The 18,080-nt window shown below is 52.9% G+C and overlaps 1 protein-coding gene across 10 annotated transcripts in view; it reads left to right on the plus strand.

Moving 5' to 3' along the window:
* IP6K1 (inositol hexakisphosphate kinase 1) overlaps positions 1 to 18,080 on the plus strand; it is a 124,260-nt gene that overhangs the window by 60,763 nt on the left and 45,417 nt on the right. For 7 of the 10 annotated variants that reach the window (XM_048856556.2, XM_048856550.2, XM_048856552.2 and 4 more), the window contains 4 exons: positions 169 to 379; positions 1,066 to 1,250; positions 1,813 to 1,988; positions 3,009 to 3,904. In XM_048856556.2, coding sequence (XP_048712513.2) covers positions 169 to 379; positions 1,066 to 1,250; positions 1,813 to 1,988; positions 3,009 to 3,518 — 1,082 coding nt within the window. In that variant the 3' untranslated portion in view covers positions 3,519 to 3,904. Of the gene's footprint in view, positions 1 to 168; positions 380 to 1,065; positions 1,251 to 1,812; positions 1,989 to 3,008; positions 9,319 to 18,080 lie in introns of those variants that run through there. The other 3 variants (XM_048856555.2, XM_048856559.2, XM_048856551.2) reach the window with 2 other exon arrangements.

Below are 18,080 nucleotides of genomic sequence, written 5' to 3' on the forward strand. Positions count from 1 at the left end.
GCAGCATCTCGGATCCCTTCCTGTAGAACTGGTCCACGGTTCTAGGTTTGTACTGGTGCTGTCTGCTTTCCCTTCCCTGCTGACAGCTCTTACACTGCCAGTCACAGACATGCACAGCTACCCCTTGTGGGACTGCTTGGATTGAGATAAGCTATCTCTCTCTGGTAGGTGTGGTGTCTGTCTGCTTTGAGGGAGACAGTGATGGCTACATTAACTTGGTAGCATATCCCTACGTGGAGAGCGAGGCCTTGGAGCAGGATGACATGCCAGAGAGGGACCAGCCTCGGCGTAAGCATTCCCGCAGGAGCCTTCACAGATCCAGCAGTGTTGGTGAGCACAAGGAGGAGAGACCCAGCCTGGCCAATGACAACCCTGAGAGGTAAAAGGACGGGGGCTGGGAACAGTGCAGACTGCAAGCACACCACTTCGTCATCCCTCGGTCAGCTCTGGGGCTTCCTGGCAGAATAGCTTTCCTTTGCACTCCCCATGTCGTACAGTGACTGGCCCCAGGAAGTGATGCAGTGCAGAGCTTGCTGGAGTGTGGTCCCTGGCTCACTTGTCAGTGCGCACACCTGGCTGTCACACACTGCCCACTTCTAGGCAGCATCTCGTCCCAGTCACTGGCCTGGTCCTTCCCTCTCTGAGATATGCTCAGGCTGGAGCCACGAGGCCCCTGGGGACTAGCTGCCACTGTGGCACATTCTTGAAGGTCCCTGGGGCAAGCTCTTTGCCTGCTGGGGTGATCTAGAGGAAGGTTCCCCTTTCAGCAGCCTGTGCCCTCCACTGATCCTGCTCCTGCTTTGTGCAGATAGGCCCCCTCCAGCATGGAGGCTCTGTTGCAGGCTCGCCCTGGAAGAATTGCTGGCTTTCACTGAGACTAGAGACTGACATTGCTGGGTTGGAGGTCCGGGCGTATAACAGGAGAGGGGATGGGAGGTCTGGTGATGGGAGGTCTTGCCAGGAAAAGGTATTGGGTCTGGTGCTGTAGTCTAACTCCTGGCTGTGACAGATTAGCTATCTAGCCAAGGACTCCCTAGCATGCATGTGTTCTCTTCTTTGTGCCAGCAGCATCCAAGAGACAAAGAGCCCCAAGGTGGAGCTGCACATCCATTCCGATGTTCCGTTTCAGATGCTGGATGGGAACAGCGGCCTGAGCTCAGAAAAGATCAGCTACAACCCATGGAGTCTGCGCTGCCACAAGCAGCAGCTGAGCCGCATGCGATCGGAGTCCAAGGACCGAAAGCTCTACAGTATCCTCCAGAAAGCAGAGCCAGGGCAGCTGGCTGCGTCTGCCAGAACGTTGCCGGCAAAGGCTTCCCACCTCTGCAAGGAGTGACGGGCACCTCGCCCTTGGCTAATGCTCAGAGCACACATTCCCTTTGCCATCAACACAAGCAAAACCAGCTGGGCCAAAGACTGGGGCCCCTCTTCCATTACTCCTTCCATCTGTCCCTGCAGCAGTGTCTGTCCAGGCACCTGGGAGGATTGTCAGGTTTCTGCCAAGGACACTGGCAGTGCCTGCTGGCTAGGTGCCACCTGTATCACCAGGTCATGTCTCCCCTTCTGGTCCCTCTGACAGAGACTGGGCTCATATTTTCCTGCCTGGTACTACTGCCTTGTGGGCTCTCTCCTTTTCTCCCTACTGGGCTTGTCGTATTCCCCTCTTCTTGGCTGCTGTGTCCCTGACTCCCTTTTGTCCCCTTGTGCCCACTCCCCAGAGTGTGTTACCGCTCCAGGAGTCCCCAGAGAACTTTCTTGGTTCCTGGTGGTTGGCAGCTCTGAGAGATGAAATCTCCTTGACATGTTTCTTAGAGTTTCTTTTGCTGGAGAATGTGGTGCACCATTTCCGATTTCCCTGTGTGCTTGACCTGAAGATGGGGACCAGGCAGCATGGAGATGATGCTTCTGAAGAGAAGGCTGCTCGGCAGATGAAGAAGTGTGAACAGAGTACCTCAGCCACGCTGGGCGTGAGAGTCTGTGGAATGCAGGTACAATATCCCAGGGTTTGTCTGGGGTAGCCTGTGGCACAAAGACATCTTCCCCACTCCTCCTCGAACATCCCCAGCCACTAGGGCAAAGTACAGCAGGATAGTGCTTTCCGCTGGGCAGTGTACCTGTGACACTTCTTCCTTCCCAGCCCCTTGACAGCTTGCCACCAGTTGTGTGTTCCAAAGAGTGCATGCTGTTACACATCACTTCCCTCTCTGTTCCACTGGAATGAGGGAGTCTATAACTTCTCATGGGGTGGAATGGGCCATGGCCTGCTTTGCACAGTAACCAAATGTACTGAGTGTTCTAGAGAAGTGCTAAAATCCAGCAAGCCTAATTAGTAAGGAGCCTAGCAATTGATGCCTATTCCAGCCAGATCAGTGGTACCTGTGGCCTGGGGTCTTGTTTCAGTAGCATCTCACACACAGTCACAGGCCACTTGTGGCTTCCACTTGTGTGTGTGTGTGGGGGGGGGGGGGTTCCTTTCTTCCCTTCTGGGTATGCCCTGAAGCATAAGGAATGAGTGCCCTTGTACTCCTACTCTGGCTAGTGTGATGGGGAGATGCCCTGGTCCTTTTCTGGAATCTGATTCTGCAGCAGTGAGTGCCACGGGTTAGTCGTATGCCACGCTGAGGGGCAGACCCTTCTTAGCAATCCCTCCATTCCATGTGGCTCAGCTGCTGACACACTCAGCACTGATCCATCTGGTCATGTGTGAAGATTCTCCCCACCCCACTACTTTGGACACACTTTGCTGTGCTAACAGATGTGCTGCTCTCTGCTTCTGGAAAGGGAAACCCAGCCTGGGCAGCCTTCAGTATCCCAGGCAGTGTGAGAAGGGAAGTGCCAGCTTGCCTGTAAGGTTTCCAGGAGCACCAAAAGTATTACAGACCTGCCTGCTGCTGAGTCTCAGGAGGTTCCCTCAGTGTCACGCCATAGGGCAGTCCAGTCTTTCTATGTAACTGTGTGTCACTAGCACTTCCCATGCTTCCCACCTAACATGAGCTCTGGTATTCTAGGTCTATCAGCTGGACACAGGACATTACTTATGCAGAAATAAGTACTATGGCCGTGGTCTCTCCATCGAGGGGTTCCGTAATGCCCTCTACCAGTACCTCCACAATGGCCTAGAGTTGCGCAAGGACCTCTTTGAGCCCATACTCACCAAACTCCGGAGCCTGAAGGCTGTGCTGGAGAGGCAGGCATCCTACCGCTTCTACTCCAGCTCCCTCCTCATCATTTATGACGGGAAGGACAATAGGGCAGGCATGTTCATGGAGCGCAGGGCAGAGATGCGCCTAAAGCGAGTGGACACCTCTCTCCCAGAGAGCCTGCAGGATGACAGCAGCACAGAGCCCAGCCCCTCCGCCCTGCCCAAGGTGGATGTGCGCATGATTGACTTTGCACACAGCACGTTCAAAGGGTTTCGGGATGACCCCACTGTGCATGATGGACCTGACATGGGCTATGTATTCGGGCTGGAAAGCCTAATCAATATAATGGAACAGATGCGGGAGGAGAACCAGTAGGCCTGGGCTGTGCCCGTTCATTCCTACCCTGGTGGCAGGAGCAGGAAAAAGCAAGCAACTTTGGTATTCAGTGGTTCGTTTGCTCCCTTGTTTATAACTGTCCCCTAGGCTGGAAGAGCTGTGTGAGGAGTGTGAAGATCTCTGCCGTCCTGCTGCCCGTGTGGTTCTGATTCCACTGGCCTTACCTTCTGGAGGAGGCTCCCAGGGGCCCCACTGGATGATGGGCTTGCTGCTGTTGTGCATCGATCTCTTCATTGTGTATGCATTCTGGAAGGAGGACCTGGCCACAGGGAAGAGAGGAGTAAGCCAGCCCTTCAGGGTGGAGATGAGGGTTCCGACTGGAATTCCACTGCCTCTGCTTCCCAGAAGTCCCAGCAGAGCCTTTGGTTTGAACCTCTTCTGTCATTTGGAAAGGGCGTTCATTGAAATGAGCCAGAAATATCTATGGGGGCTGATGGGCGCAGCACACTCATGCTGTTTCCTATGGTACCAGCTGTTTGGTGCAGCTAGCCCTGCCCCAGGGGTGTGATTGATTTGATTGGGGTGTTACTTTATGATACGACATTTATCTTCTCCAGTTTGGGCATTGTGGCAAATCATCCCAAATGGGCAGGAATAAATGACCAAACAAAACCCATTGCAGAGCTGCAGCAATGGGTAAATCACCTTGCCCCAGTTGCTGTGGGGTCAGTCAGGGAGGCTTTGCTACCACCCCTCGCCACCATCTGCAGCTGGCAGAGAAACTTGTGCAGGGCTGTAAGGGCAGGCCAAGGATAAGAATGAGGTTCCTGTGCGATTGACCCTGCCTTGGTGCATTGATTCAATGAGAGTTCAGCTAACTGGCCGGCAGTAGTGTTGACAGCAAGTGAATTCACTCCCCAGCTCTTCCACTGGAGTATATCAAGCTAGTCCCAACCTCAATGTTTGTATAGCATAGGCACAGCAGCTGGGATGGGCGTGTCTTCTGAGCCACATCCAGACCTGGCACTGCAGCACAAGACTGTTGCTTCTTTGACTCCTCCCAGGGCAAGGCTGACCCCTTCCACACTCTGGAATAGTCCGTCATACTCCCTGGGGTGGGAAAAGGGAAATGGCTGAGGGGACGGGGTTTCAGCCTTAGCTTGGAAGGATCCTAGTGGAGTTAATGAGGAAGAAGAGTCTTAGCTGAACTGACGGAGGGCTTCAGGCTGTCCCCATCATGTTGTCTATTGAGCCCCATGCTGGAGTTGCTCATTCGCAGAAGTGCCCCTTCTGTGGGTGGAAGTAGCTGTCTGGCTGGCATGGTGACCCCCAGCTGGAAGCACTGCCATCACTACCTGGCCTACCCTCAGGGAGCTGATATCTGCTGGCTTGTGTTAGGGTTGGATACAGCTAAACATTACTTGGCTATGCTCTGGCCCTATTCTCCACTCCCACTAGTGGATTTCTGTGCTGGGGACTTGAATGACAGCAGGGAAAAGAGGTGCTCTGAGCTAAATGAAAGCATCAGGTAAATCAGCTACATGAAAGCCTGATCGAAGCTGTCCAGTCTCCAAGCTGAGGATGGACACTGTGCCTGTGGCTCAGGGTATTCTGTGTCAGAGGGATTCTCCACCTAGATGTCATTTCCATGGCCCTGAGACTAGCTCTTCTAACCCAAACTGTCATCTGCGGGTGAGGGGGCATTGCCATCTGCGGTTGCTGCAGAGAGTGCAGGATTTGGGGCCGTTGGGTCTCAATCCTGTTACTGCTAGTTGGGGGGAAGAGGGGAGCAGTGCTTGAGTTTGTGCTAAAGCTTAAGACTGCCCTGTCTCTTTACTACTCTTCTGAGCTTGGTTAAAGCCCATGTCCCCATCAGGCCTTGCAGATGGGGGCTGGACTCTTGGCCATGGCATTAGCATTTAAGTTACTCCTCCCTCCACGTCCATGAGCTCTTCCTCCCCAAGCAGCTGCTAATGGGATTTTCTCAGTGGCCAGGACACAGCAGTCAAAGGTGGGCTGCTGGAAGCAATACAGTTATTTCCATGGTTGAAGCAAAGAAGTCCAAGTTAGCTGGGCAGAAATGCATTGAGGTCCTTGTGCATCGTGTCCAATCAAATCCTAGTCAAATGGCCTGCCTTCTTCACTGGCCCTGCTATGGCAGGTAGCGCTAATGCGAGGCATTTCACACCAGGGAGGGGACTCGTCCACATATGGTTGCTTGGTCTTTCAGCATTCCCATTGTCCCCTATTCTGGGTATTGTTGAGGGAAGCGGAGATATGTGTTACAGTTCTCGTGTCTCCCATTGGATCCTGCACTGAAGTCCTAATGCTGAGTGTGGCACCTCAGCCATCCTGGTGAGGCTTGTACGTTGGCTTTGGTCCAGTACCAACCTGTATTACATCCTGGATCCAAGGTCACACCGACATAGCTGGACTGTACGGGAGATCTTGTCTGTACACCAGTCTCCTCAGTCATAGTGAGGTGTATACACAGATCACTAGCAACATGGTGCGTTCCCTGTTTGGCTTCTTGTGATTCCCCTTGCAAAGTATCTTTGGACCATCCCGACAAAATTTCCAGAACTTGTAAATAGCCTTGACTACGGAATTGTTCTGCTTGTTGGAGGGGTTTTTATTCTGTTTGTGCTTCATGAAAAACCTAAAGAAATGAAGGGTTTAGTTTTGCCATTGCTGCAGTGTTACATTTCTACACAGCATGATCACAACGCACAGCCTTGCTCAGCAGCAATAACCCTTCCCATCCAGCTGAGTGCAGTGACATGCAGGACATGGCGTTGGATGGGCTTCAGGCTGGGCCGGAGATGAATGCAAGTGCCTTGGACTTCTGGAGGCTTGAGTTGGTTATCTGGCTTAGAGCACAAATGGAATGGCTGTTTTCCTGCTAATCCCTCCTAGACACCAACACACTCCTTGTCACCCTTGCCACAGCCTCCTTAATACAGACATAACTGGAATTGAGGTACATAGGTAGAGCCAGTTGTGGGACACTCCCCCAGAGCATACATGATGGAAGTGAGGCACTTTCACGTCTGGCTGTCAATCCAGGGCAAGTTAGTAACTTGAAGGCAGCCCAATGGGCACGCTGTGTGGGCAGCCCTTGTATCTTGGCACTTCCTTGAACCCAGAGCAACATGGGGCAGTGGAAGTGACAATAGAAAGGCTTCAAGTAGGAGCTGGCCAGGTCAGCACATGAAGAAAGTCTTTTCCTCAGCTGCTCTTTGCAGTAAGATTTCTAGATGATTGCTCTGGACGAACATGGAGCCGTTGCTGGATTTTATCTCCCTCTTGCTCGTGGAGATACAGCATAGAGCTCAATGCTGGCTTTGCAAGCAGCTCTGGTTGATGTTTCCAAGGCAGTAAATATCTCCAAAAGTGAAACTTGCAGATCCATTGGCTCCTGGTAGCCTCACAGCTTGCCCTGCCTTGCAGAGAAGGGAATGAAGTCAACCCCAGGTGTCTGCTTCTGCCCAGGACTCATACAGGATGTTCTTGGCACCTTCTCTGTTATGTGGATGGGGTTTGTTGCTGGTTTGCAGAGATTGTTACTTTACTAGTTTGGGTGAAACAAAGTTACTGTTAGGAACTGTAGCCCCAAGCATGGCCAGGGTGAGAGCATTTGCTGTTAACACTGTAGCAAGTGTCCTTTCCCTTCTGGGACCAGGAACCAGGAGTCTCTAGATAGCCACTTCTTGAGCAATGTGCCAGCCCCTGGCTACTACCTCTGTCTAGGCAAATCCTCACATTAGATAATTATGTGGTTAGCAGAATCCTCGTAGAGCTGATCCTATTTAAAAATGGGTTCTGTATTTTTCATTGTGGAACTCCCCAGTCATTCCCCAAAGCCAAATGGTTCAGTATTTCATTGGTTTGACTTCAGAGAACAAACGAAAAGGTGCTTTTCTCCCATGCCCTGGGAAGCAGTGTTGTAACTGGTTAACCTACCACAAAGAGGTAGGAGTGAGTTGATGTGATGTAACCCTGACCTAATTTCCCAAGTGAGTGCACCCTTATGTTTAAATGTAGAGGACTGACTGACCTGGTCATAAATGCAGCTGCTTGGTGTTGGAGTCCAAGGTTACGGGGATGCTTTTTGGTCAGGCCTTTCCTAAAAAACTATTTTGCATGCATTGTACACAGTCAAATCCACTTCAGGTGTGTGCGCGTAAATAGTCCTTCAGTCCTGTCAAGCAGCATAACCTGTTTGCCTCCTTTCAGAGCTTGCGAACATTTCACGCCCATCAGCGTGAACTTCTGTAGTAGAATATACACGCACTCTGTAGTTGCCTTCATGTAGAAAGATGGACCTGCTTTCAGCCTTTTGGAATACATAGCCAGTCAATCTCTAGCAATAGTATGATCTGCCAGCATTGAGAGCATGTGTAGGTCTATTATCAATGCAAGGGTTTTTCTGTGTCTAGGTCCCTGGTCTTACAAACATGGACAAAAGAGAACAAGACTGTTCTTCAGATAAACACTCTGTGGTTGGGAGGGTAGCCAAACCCCAAGGGGCTTGTTTTATTGCCTAAAGCCATGAGGATTTGGATGAGTTGCTGCTGTCTTGGGGAAGATATTGGGGAGTCTTCCTCTTTTCCTGGCCTGGCCTGTAACTTGTCCTACCCTGTAACTTGTCATTGGCAGCTCTTCTTGCTGTGTCAGTGGGAGTGGAAGCTGCTTTCCCTAGCTAGCAGCTTTGATGTTTGAGTTGGGCTGGTAAGTGTAATCTCTGTATAAGAACTAGCAGATCTAAGGCTTTGAAGCCTTCCTGTGGAGATGTTGAAATCTGCGTAAAGCACACCTGGCTCCAAAGTGGGTAGCATATTTTGTGCAGTTTCTGTGAATTTGGCCCCTTACGGGTAGTGGCTCTTCTCAACTCTTGTGCTCGAGCAAAAGCTGCAGGGAGCCAGTTCCCTCAGTGCTGGAGAAGGGCATGAAGGAGTTGACTCATCAGCTGTAACTTCCTCATTCCTGCACCCTAACCTGTGAGACCTCAGGCTTGTGCCAAACAGCCCTGTCCCCACAGAGGACCAAACCGTGACTCAGGGCCCGCCTGCATGCCTGCTGCTCCTGCATGTGTTGTGTTATGGGGCCAATGGAGCAGCAGTAGCAGCTCGAGGATGTTTGCCCAACCCAGAGCTATGTTACCTAATTCATCATATAAAGCTGATGTTTGAGATAATGTGGAGGTGCAGTCTGTAGATGTGGCAGCTCCCCAGCATGCACTGCTCCGTTGTGATGCAATCAGCCTGGTTGTACTTCTTGCTCTATAGGCCAAACCTCCATGTTAAAGCGGAGAGCAGTGGCATTCTGACTTCCTGGAGGGGCGACTGTTGAGAATCCAGTCCTGCAACTTTCTCGTTTTATGATGGGCCCCATCTCCTCGTTTCCCACTCCCGGACTCTGCCCAGAACAGAGTCACCCAAACCAGAAGTTCAGACTTTGGTGTTTGTATTTGTACTGTTATTGCATGTTTATCTCAGGAGCAAAATGCTTGTGTACTTGAAAGGTCCAGGTGTGGAGGGATCTGTGGCAAGTGTAGAAGGATTTGTTACTGGGGGAAGGGAGGGGACCCTCTGAAGCAGAGAGCTTTAACCCTCTCCTGCCCTGCATCCCTTTGGCTTGTCTGGGAGGTATGCAGCATCATATTGTCTTCGAGCATTTCCTGCATATTTTTTTAATTCTCTTTCAGCCCCACTTTACTGGGCCAAGTCAAGCTTATGGGCATGAAAAGTACCAGTACCTGTACTCCAGACGCTGCAATGTTACCTCTCCTGCTGTCTCTAAAGTCATGTATATACAAATAAAAGCGGTTAGAAATTTAGCAGTCATGTGCACGTCTCTCTGTGCTGTTGTTTTCTCCCACCAAACATTTCCCAAACTCGTGGTATCAGGTAGGCTGCAGGAGTGCCCACCAGGCACTTCCTTACCACAGATAGAGAATGATCTATAAAGATAAAGCTGAATTGGTGGGGGAGGGGATGTAATATACATGCCAAGCAGTTGAGGTGGTGATAGTGTGGCTGTGCCATCTTTGATCTGAGTACATTGCACTGGGTATGGTGGGAAAATTGACCAGAGAGGAATCCAGGGACTGCTATGAGAAAACATCAGCCTATGCTTCCTCTAACTGCTGTGCAATCTCAGACACTGCCTGGGAAAGGATCTCCACAGTCCATTGGATATCAGTGTGGCCTTGGTTACGGAGGCACCAATAGTGGCTTCATAGTTAAGGTTGAGTTTTGCAACTTAGGGATTCAGCTTCTTACGGAGGAAGAGTACAGTGTACCCTCCATACATTCTGATTTTCTGAATGGCTTCATTCTCTCAATCTAGAAGGCTAACACCCTGTGGACAGCTAGAGAGTGAAGTCTTTGCTCCCTGCCACTGGAATGAAACTTAGGGTAGAATCAGGAGAAAGATGTCCTGATTGATGTGGAACTGTGATACAACCTTCGGTAGGAAAGCAGGGTGAGGTCTGAGCTGAACCTTGTCCTTACAGAACACGGTGAAAGGGGGCTCTGATGTTAGGGTCTTAAACTCAGACACCCTCCTGGCCAAGGTTATCGCTATCAGGAATGCGACCTTGTAAGAGAGGTAGAGTAGGGAGCACGCTGCCAAGGGCTCAAAGGGCAGTGCCCTGAGTCTAGAAAGGACCAGGTTGAGGTCCCAAGGTGGCACAGGCTGCTGGACGTGAGCGTATAGGCTGTTGAGACCTTTTACAAATTGGCTGACCATCAGGTTAGCAAAGACAGAGCGGCCTCCATGCCTGGGTGGAATGCCGCGATGGCGGCCAAGTGAACCCTTACTGACAACATTGAAAGCCCCTGCTGCTTCAGATGGAGGAGGCAGTCCAGAATAAGTGGCACTGGGGTAGCGTTGGGAGCAAATGATGCTCTGCCGACCAGATTGAAAATCTCTTCCACTTGGCAAGGTAGGCAGCTCTCATAAAGGGTTACCTGCTGCTAAGGACTTGTCTAACCTGGTCTGAACAGGAAAGGTCCACTGGGTTCAACCTCGGAGTTTCCATGCTGTGAGGTGCAGCACCTCAAGGTTCGGATGTTGGAGACAACCATGATCTTGTATCAGGAGGTCAGGAGGAGTGGCAGGGCAACTGGAGCTTCCACAGACATGTCTAGGAGAGATGTGCACCCGTGCTGGCAGGGCCAGGCTGGAGCTATCAATATGACCTGAGCTTGTTCCCTCTGGAGCTTGAGGAGTACCTTGTGAATGAGCGGTATGGGCAGAAAGGTGTATAGAAGACAACCTTCCCATGGGAGGAGGAAAGCGTCTGTGCTGGAGACTGGGCTGTGATTTTTTTGGAAGGAGCAGAACTGCTGGCAGTTCCTGTTGCGTTGCATGGTGAATAGGTCTATCTGGGGAAATCCCCATTTCTGGAAGATTGAATTCACGACGTCTGGGTGAAGGGACCACTTGTGGCCATGAAAGGACCTGCTGAGGTGGTCCGCCAGCTCGTTCTGTACACCAGAGATCCGTGTGACATCATCGCTAGCTTTCCCTTTGACTGAACAGGGTGCTGGGATGGAGCCTCTGGTGCCAGCACATCCACCTGCTTTGGGGGCGAGAATGGCACCGTGAGTCTCAGCAGGTCCTGCGCCGCCTCAAAAGCCTCCGGGGTGGACAGGAGCAGCAGGTGCTCCAAGGAATTCAGCGAGCAGGATGGGCCTGGACTAGACTACCTCACTTGGGCAGGAGTCGATGTAGCCCCTCTCAGAGCAGTGGCCCAACTGAGGTGCCACTGATGGATGGTCCCTGGATCTTGCCGAGGGGGATCAGCCTCTTTCCGCTGTCGTCTTCTGCGCGGTGATTGGGATCGGTGCCGAAGGCTGGAGTGCCCCCGAGAGACTCCATGGCGGTCTCGAGCCTCCTTGGAAATGTCGTTTTTCGACGCCGCATCTCTCAAAGACGGTGCTGGAGGGCTCCGCACCGAAGAAGACGTACTGGGAGCAGGATCCCTGGTGCCAGGGTCTGACTGAGGTCAGAGAGCTGTCTCCATAAGGAGGACTTTATGCCACTACTCCCTCTCTTTAAGAGTTCTTGGTTGGAATGCCTGACAGATCTTGCAGTGGTCTTTTTGGTGACCTTCGCACAGACACCGTAAACAGGAGGTGTGGGGGTCACTTTTAGGCATGCACTTCGTGCAGTCTTGGCAAGTCTTGAAGCCCAGGGATCACGGCATGCCCTAGTGACAAATAGGTGGGGGGAGAAAAATGAGGGAGGGAACCCCCCATAATTGAAACTTATAAATGAACTATCTACACCAACTAGAATTATCTATCTATGGCGAAAAGTGAAAGTACAGCTAAGCCCCTTGCCGAAGCAAGAGCAAGGGGAAGTTCAGCCATCGTCACTGGTGGTAAGAAGGAACTGAGAGGGTGGCGGGTCAGCAGGGCCTTTTATTGGGCGCCATGAAGGATGCTGCTAGAGGAGAAAATTTCTGGCTACTGTTCACGTCCACAAACCTGACTGGAATGGAGATGAGCAAGCAATCGAAGAAGAGCCATTATTCCATCTCATTTATAGTTAAGGGCAGCTAAATAGCATGACATCAGAAGTAACTCAGCCAGTCACCACGGCTAGTCCTCTACAGCTAACTTACCTGTTGCAATGTTTTTGGTTAAAGTGAGTCAAGGGCATGAGGGGGAGCAGACAGGGATGAGGAGCTCTCATTACATTTGAGCAGCTGTGCACAGATAGCGCAGGGGCTTGGCTCTAGGTCCTGCCCTACTTCCACTCTCAGCTTTCTCTCAGTGGGGTGCCCAGGTACTGCTGGACTACCTCAATTCAGTCTTCTCCCCCAGAGAGGGTACATGTGGGGGGATCCAGTTCAGCATTCTGTATGGAGGGGCAGCATAATGTCACCAGTCCCCCTGCGGGCAGTGAGGGAGCAGAAAGCACACAGGGGCAGGAGCATCATACCGACACTGGGATGGGTGGGGAGATCTTGCCTCACGCAGCTAGAAGCAAAGAGGAAGATGAGCGACCTAAGAAAAAGATTGAGACTCCCTTCCACAGCCGAAGAACTTGAAAAGTCAATTCTTAGACACGAGGCCTGTTGAATGGGGGTTCAGCCTCAGCAAGACCTATAATTGTGAGCGGAGCGGTGGTGGCTCACCTTCACCCACAAGACATCAAAAACCCATGGACTTCTGTTAAGCTTACTTCTAAAAGAGATCCAAAGCCATAAGGGTGAGAAACACCTGGCCTACCCCCTCCCCCCGGCTATGGCCACCCCCTGCTAGAGAAACCCCTTGCCTTCCACCCCCTGCCCCAACCTGCCCTGGCATAGACCCCCTCCCCCCTAGCTAGAGAAACACATTGCCTTTGCTCCCACCCTGGCACAGCAGCCCTGGGCTAGAGAAACACCTCGCTTTCCCCGTCCTGCCTTGGCACAGCCACCCCAGGCTAAACAAACACCTTGCCTCTGCCCGCCCCCACTGCCTGCCCTGCTCTTGCACAGGGCCCCCCGGCTAGAGAAATAGCTCACCTCCCCCTGCCCTCCATGGCACGGCCACCCCGGGCTAGAGAAACATCTTGCCACCCACCCCCAGAACCTGCAAGGGCATGGCCACCCCAGGGTTAAAGAAACTCCTCACCCTGCCCTTGCACAGCCGCCCCGGGGTAGAGAAACACCTTGCTTCTGTGCTGTCATGGCATAACCCAGTCAGTGCTCTGGAACTACTCCATACCAAGCCAGCCAGGACTCTGGGGAAGCATGCCTCCTCTCTCTGAGCATACTGGCACCAGGGCAAGAAGCTTACACAGCTTCCACTTTCCTGGGTCTGACCTCGGAGCATTCAGCATCCCCTTCCACACCATGCACTTCCCACAGCAAGTCTGCCCAGGTGGGGCTCCTGGGAGGTCAGAGGGCCTGCACCCCAATTCCACAGTCAGATGTAACTCTCAGCCAGCCGGTAAAACAGAAGGTTTATAAGGGCATGTCTACACTTACCTTCGGAGCAATTGATCCAGCGGGGTTTGAGACATGATAAATCGACTGCTGAGCACTCTCCCGTCGACTCCGGTACTCCACTGGAGCGAAAAGCTTAGGTGGAGTCGACGGGAGCGTCAGCAGTCGACAGTGAAGACACTGCGGTAAGTAGTCTAAGTACATCAACTTCAGCTACTTCAGCTCGCACCCCCCTCCCTACCCCCCAGTGGAGACCAGGCTTTAGTTGACAGGAACATAGAATAGAACAGAGCTTGCTATCACAGAAATCAGTGTCTTTCAGCCAAGGCTATCGTGGGAGTTCTGGGCCAGACGCCCTGGACTCCCCCTCTTCTAGTCCCCCCCATGCAGACAGCCAGTTGTCAGCAACCGGACCTCCGGCACACCCCTGTTGCTTCTCCTTCTCTTTGTCCTGCTTCCTGGGCAAAAGGTGTCACCTGGTTGCATCCCCCTCCTGGGTCTCGGGTTACATAGGTGCAAACAGCTGGGCTGCCTCACCTGCCCTGAGGACCTCAGCAAAAATCTCACACCCAATTCCCAACACCAAAGTACTGCTGCAGAAACTAAGTACACTGCAGTACACTCGGAAACACAGTATTAGTACAGGACAAGTAAGACTCATATGTAACAAAACAAGATGAATAAAACCTCACTTCGTCCCATCTCTCCCCACTCCAAGACCGAATTGAGGACTGGCTAAAAACATAGATATCATCAATATATGCCAGGGGAAAATTCTCCATCCCCTTGAGTAACTTGTCCACCAGGCGCTGGAAGGTGCGCCCTTTAGGCCAAAAATTAGGAACAGGAACTCGTATGGACACAGAGGGGGGATAAAAGCAGATTTCAGCCGGACATCCAGATCCAAAGGTACTTGCCAGCAGCCCTTGGTGAGATGCATATTAGTGAAATAACGAGCCTCTTCTATCTTGTCTAGGAGCTCGTTGGGCCTAGGCGTGGGATAGGCATCGAACTTGGTGATGGCATTAAGCCTCTGGTAATTCAGACAAAACTGGATTGCCCTGTCCTTCTTGGGGACAAACACCACGGGAGAGGCCCAAGGGCTGGAGGACAGCTGGATCACCCCTAAAGCCAGCATGTACTTGACCTCTCTCTCCAGATCCTGGGCTGTTTTTCCAGTGACCCAGAATGGGGAACATCTTACAGGAGGGTGGGCTCCTGTCTCCACCTGGTGGACAGCCCAGGTTAGTGAACCTAGGGTGGTTGGAGAACAGCTGCTGTTAGGAACCCAGCACCCCTTGGATCTCTGCCAGCTGGGCATGGGTTAGCTGTCAGAGGGGGAATTGATTCCAGTGAAGGGCCGGCACTTGCCTCAGGGAATAAATCCACCCCTGCTCCCCACTGGCATAGGAGTGGGCATGCGCTGAGCGGTCGTACCAGACCTTCTGCTTCCCCTGGGCAATAGCTAGATTCTCCTGGGCCAAGTCCATGAGCTCAGCGAGCTTTTCCCAGAAAGTCAGTACATACTCCACCACTGATTCTCCATCGGGGGAGCTCTTCCCCTCCCATTCGATCCCTCATCAAGTCCAGGGATCCCCTCACTCTCCTCCCATACAGCAACTCAAAAGGAGAGACCACAGTTGATTCCTGGGGCACTTCCTGGTACGCGAACAGCAAGTGGGGTAAATACTTGTCCCAGTCCTGCAGGTGCTGGTGTGACAAAGTGGGGATTTTCCCTTGTTATGTTGTATGTGCGCCAATGTGAGTCTTACAGTTTTGCATGAACGATGTGTGTACCTCAGGTTCCATGTGTATTGCACCAATGTCTAGGTTGTGGGAATAACGGTGTGAGACTTTTGCGGGGGCTGATCCAGCTGCCTGGATGCTATGGCCTGCCCGGATGCTATGGCTGCCCTCTTCATAACCTGAGACCCAGGAGGGGGATTCGACCAGGGAATTCCCTTGGCCCAGGAAGTGAGAGAGAGGCCAGAGGAGGAGCAACGGGCAGGGCAGGAGCCAGGCAGCTGGAAGCAAGTCAGCGTTGGGTGCCGTGGGGCACAGGGAGAGGACCAGAGCCCTGGCTCTGGGCTCTCCTCCCCACAAGTTGGACTTAGCTGAAAGTCACTGATTTCTGTGCTAACAAATTCTGTTCTATGCTGTGTTCCTGTCGACTAATAAACCTGTTTTACTGGCTGTCTGAGAGTCACATCTGACTGGAGAGTTGGGGTGCAGGGCCCTCTGGCTTCCCCAGGAGCCCCACCCAGGCAGACTTGCTGCAGGAAGCACACGGTGTGGAAGGGGATGCTGAATGCTCCGAGGTCAGACCCAGGAAGGTTGAAGCTGTGTAAGCTTCTTGCCATCGAGACAGTATGCTCAGGGAGAGGAGGCTCCCCCAGAGTCCTGACTCGCTTTATATGAAGTAGTTCCAGAGCATTGCCCCGGTGACTCCGTGACAACTGCTGGCAGCGGTGGGACAAACTGCACAGAGCATCCTGCAGTAAGTGACTGGGGAGCAGTAAAACCCAGGGGCATTAGCGAGAGATGGATGTGCTGAAGGCTCCGAGAGGTGAGGTGCAGAAGGCGAAAGAGCGTATGGCTTAAGTCCAAGAGAGAGTGGACCCCTGAGAAGGGCTGTTGCACTGAAGGGGTTCCTCCCAGGGATTGTGGGGAGCTGAGAGAACACAGGCCTGTGACACCGTGACCACTTGGGAACAGCATGGAGATGGCCTATAACCATCTCCTTAAGAAGGACATTGTAGAGCTGTGCAGAGAGAGTGGGCTGCACATTGGAAAGCTCACTAAGGCACAGCTGATTGCTCAGTTGGAAGAGGAGGATTTTTCTCAGGAGCCGGTTCCTAACTCAGCTGGGGCCGCGAAAGAGGCTGGGAGCACCTGGGTGTCCCAGAGACCCATGTCCCTGACCAGTAGGGGGTCTCCACCAGGTTCCCCATCAGTGGATCTGAGAGGGGTGGAATTGGAGCTAAAATCAAAGGAGTCAGAGGACCATGAGAGACAGGGAAGGCATGAAGCAGAACAGCAGGAGAGAGAGCGGCAGCATGAACTGGTGATGGTTGAGCTGAGAGGCAGAAGGACTCATCCAGGGGTGAGTGTGGATGGATCCCAGGGTGCCAATTCTGCAGGGAACCTCGAGACTTAATTGCTGCCCCAGGTTAAGGAGGAGGGAGATTTAGATGCCTGTCTCGCAGCCTTTGGGAAGGCTTGCAATCAGAACCAGGCTGGCCCTGAAGAAAGCTCTGGTGTCTAGCCCCCTTCCTGGGTCCCAAGGCCATAGAGCTGTTTCACCAGATGGGCGGGGTGGCAGACTGGCTCTTACTCCTGGCCCCAGCCTATATGTCTGTGTGGACTCTCCTGGGCTCAGGCCCATCGGACCCCCAGTGGGAGCGGAAGGTGATGGTCAATGGGGAGACATTCCTGGGGTGGTGAGATCCTGGGACAGAGAGAACTGTTGTCAGGCCCCGGGTGATGCAGCCTCACCAGATGCTGAGGGGTTGTGTGACCTTGGTGAAGGTCCCAGGGATGAAGCCCCTTGCCCTGCCTCTGGCCCAGATCCTGTGCACACACTGGAGGTTTCAGGCTGGCTGGTAGTTGGGGTTCTCCAAGATATCAGCTGTGACGTCCTGTTCTGGGATGACCCTTGTCTATTTGGGACAGGATCCAGGCCCTGCCCTTGTAACAGCTGAGGATTTGAATTTGAGTCCAGGGAACCAATCAGCTGAGATTGAAGTAGTCAGTGAAAATGCAAATGACCTGGCTGGCAGCGGGGGGGGGGGGAGCTGCTAAGCTCAAGACACCTGCCTGTCTGTAACCAGAGCCCTGGAGCTGAGTGGGACAGAGAGATACTCCCCACCTCCCTGCACATGGGGGAGGTGGCTAACACTGGCTCTGATGCTGTGAGCAAAGCAGCGGGCTCACAGCCTGCCCTCATTGGGACAGCAGGGGAAAAGCTGAGCCCAGGGGGATCGGAGACCCCAGCTGAGTGTGAGGAACCATAGCCAGGATGGGACAGCTGCCAACAAGGGCTGCCTTGTCCAGAGGTGCAAAAGGCCTGGGACAAGGGTAAAGCAGCCTTGAGACACATGCCTGTCATAGAGGAGCCTTTTCGGAAGTCACCCTGGACTTGGTGAGGGACGAATGGGAGGGGAAGGCCTCCCCCGAGGGAGAGTCAGTGGTGGAGTATTTACTGACCTTCCGGGAAAAGCTCGCTGAGCTCATGGGTCTGGCCAGGGAGAACCTAGCCAGGGGCTACAGGAGGCAGAAGGTCTGGTACGACTGCTCAGCCTATGGCACCGGGGACCAGGTGAGGGGTCACATCCTGGTGCAGAAGAATAAGCTGCAAGGTGCCTGGGACGGGCCCTTCAAGATCATCAAGCAGCTAAATCAGGAGAACGATGTGGTGGAACTGCCCAACCGGGCTCTCAGCCACCGAGGGGACCAGATCCACGTGATGGAGCCAAAAATTATGGAACTATAAATTATTGTGTGTGTGGGAGAGAGACGCTGGTACTGGCCGTGTGTGGCCAGTGGGAGAAGGGGGAAGATCCCCCTGGTGGGTCTGTTTCCTGAGACAGGAGCCGGCCCCTTGCTGGAATCAATTCCCCTCTCTGACCAGCTAACCCCTGCCCTGCAGGCAGAGA

The sequence above is a fragment of the Caretta caretta genome, chromosome 7, assembly GCF_965140235.1.
Source record: "Caretta caretta isolate rCarCar2 chromosome 7, rCarCar1.hap1, whole genome shotgun sequence".
NCBI lineage: Eukaryota > Metazoa > Chordata > Testudines > Cheloniidae > Caretta > Caretta caretta.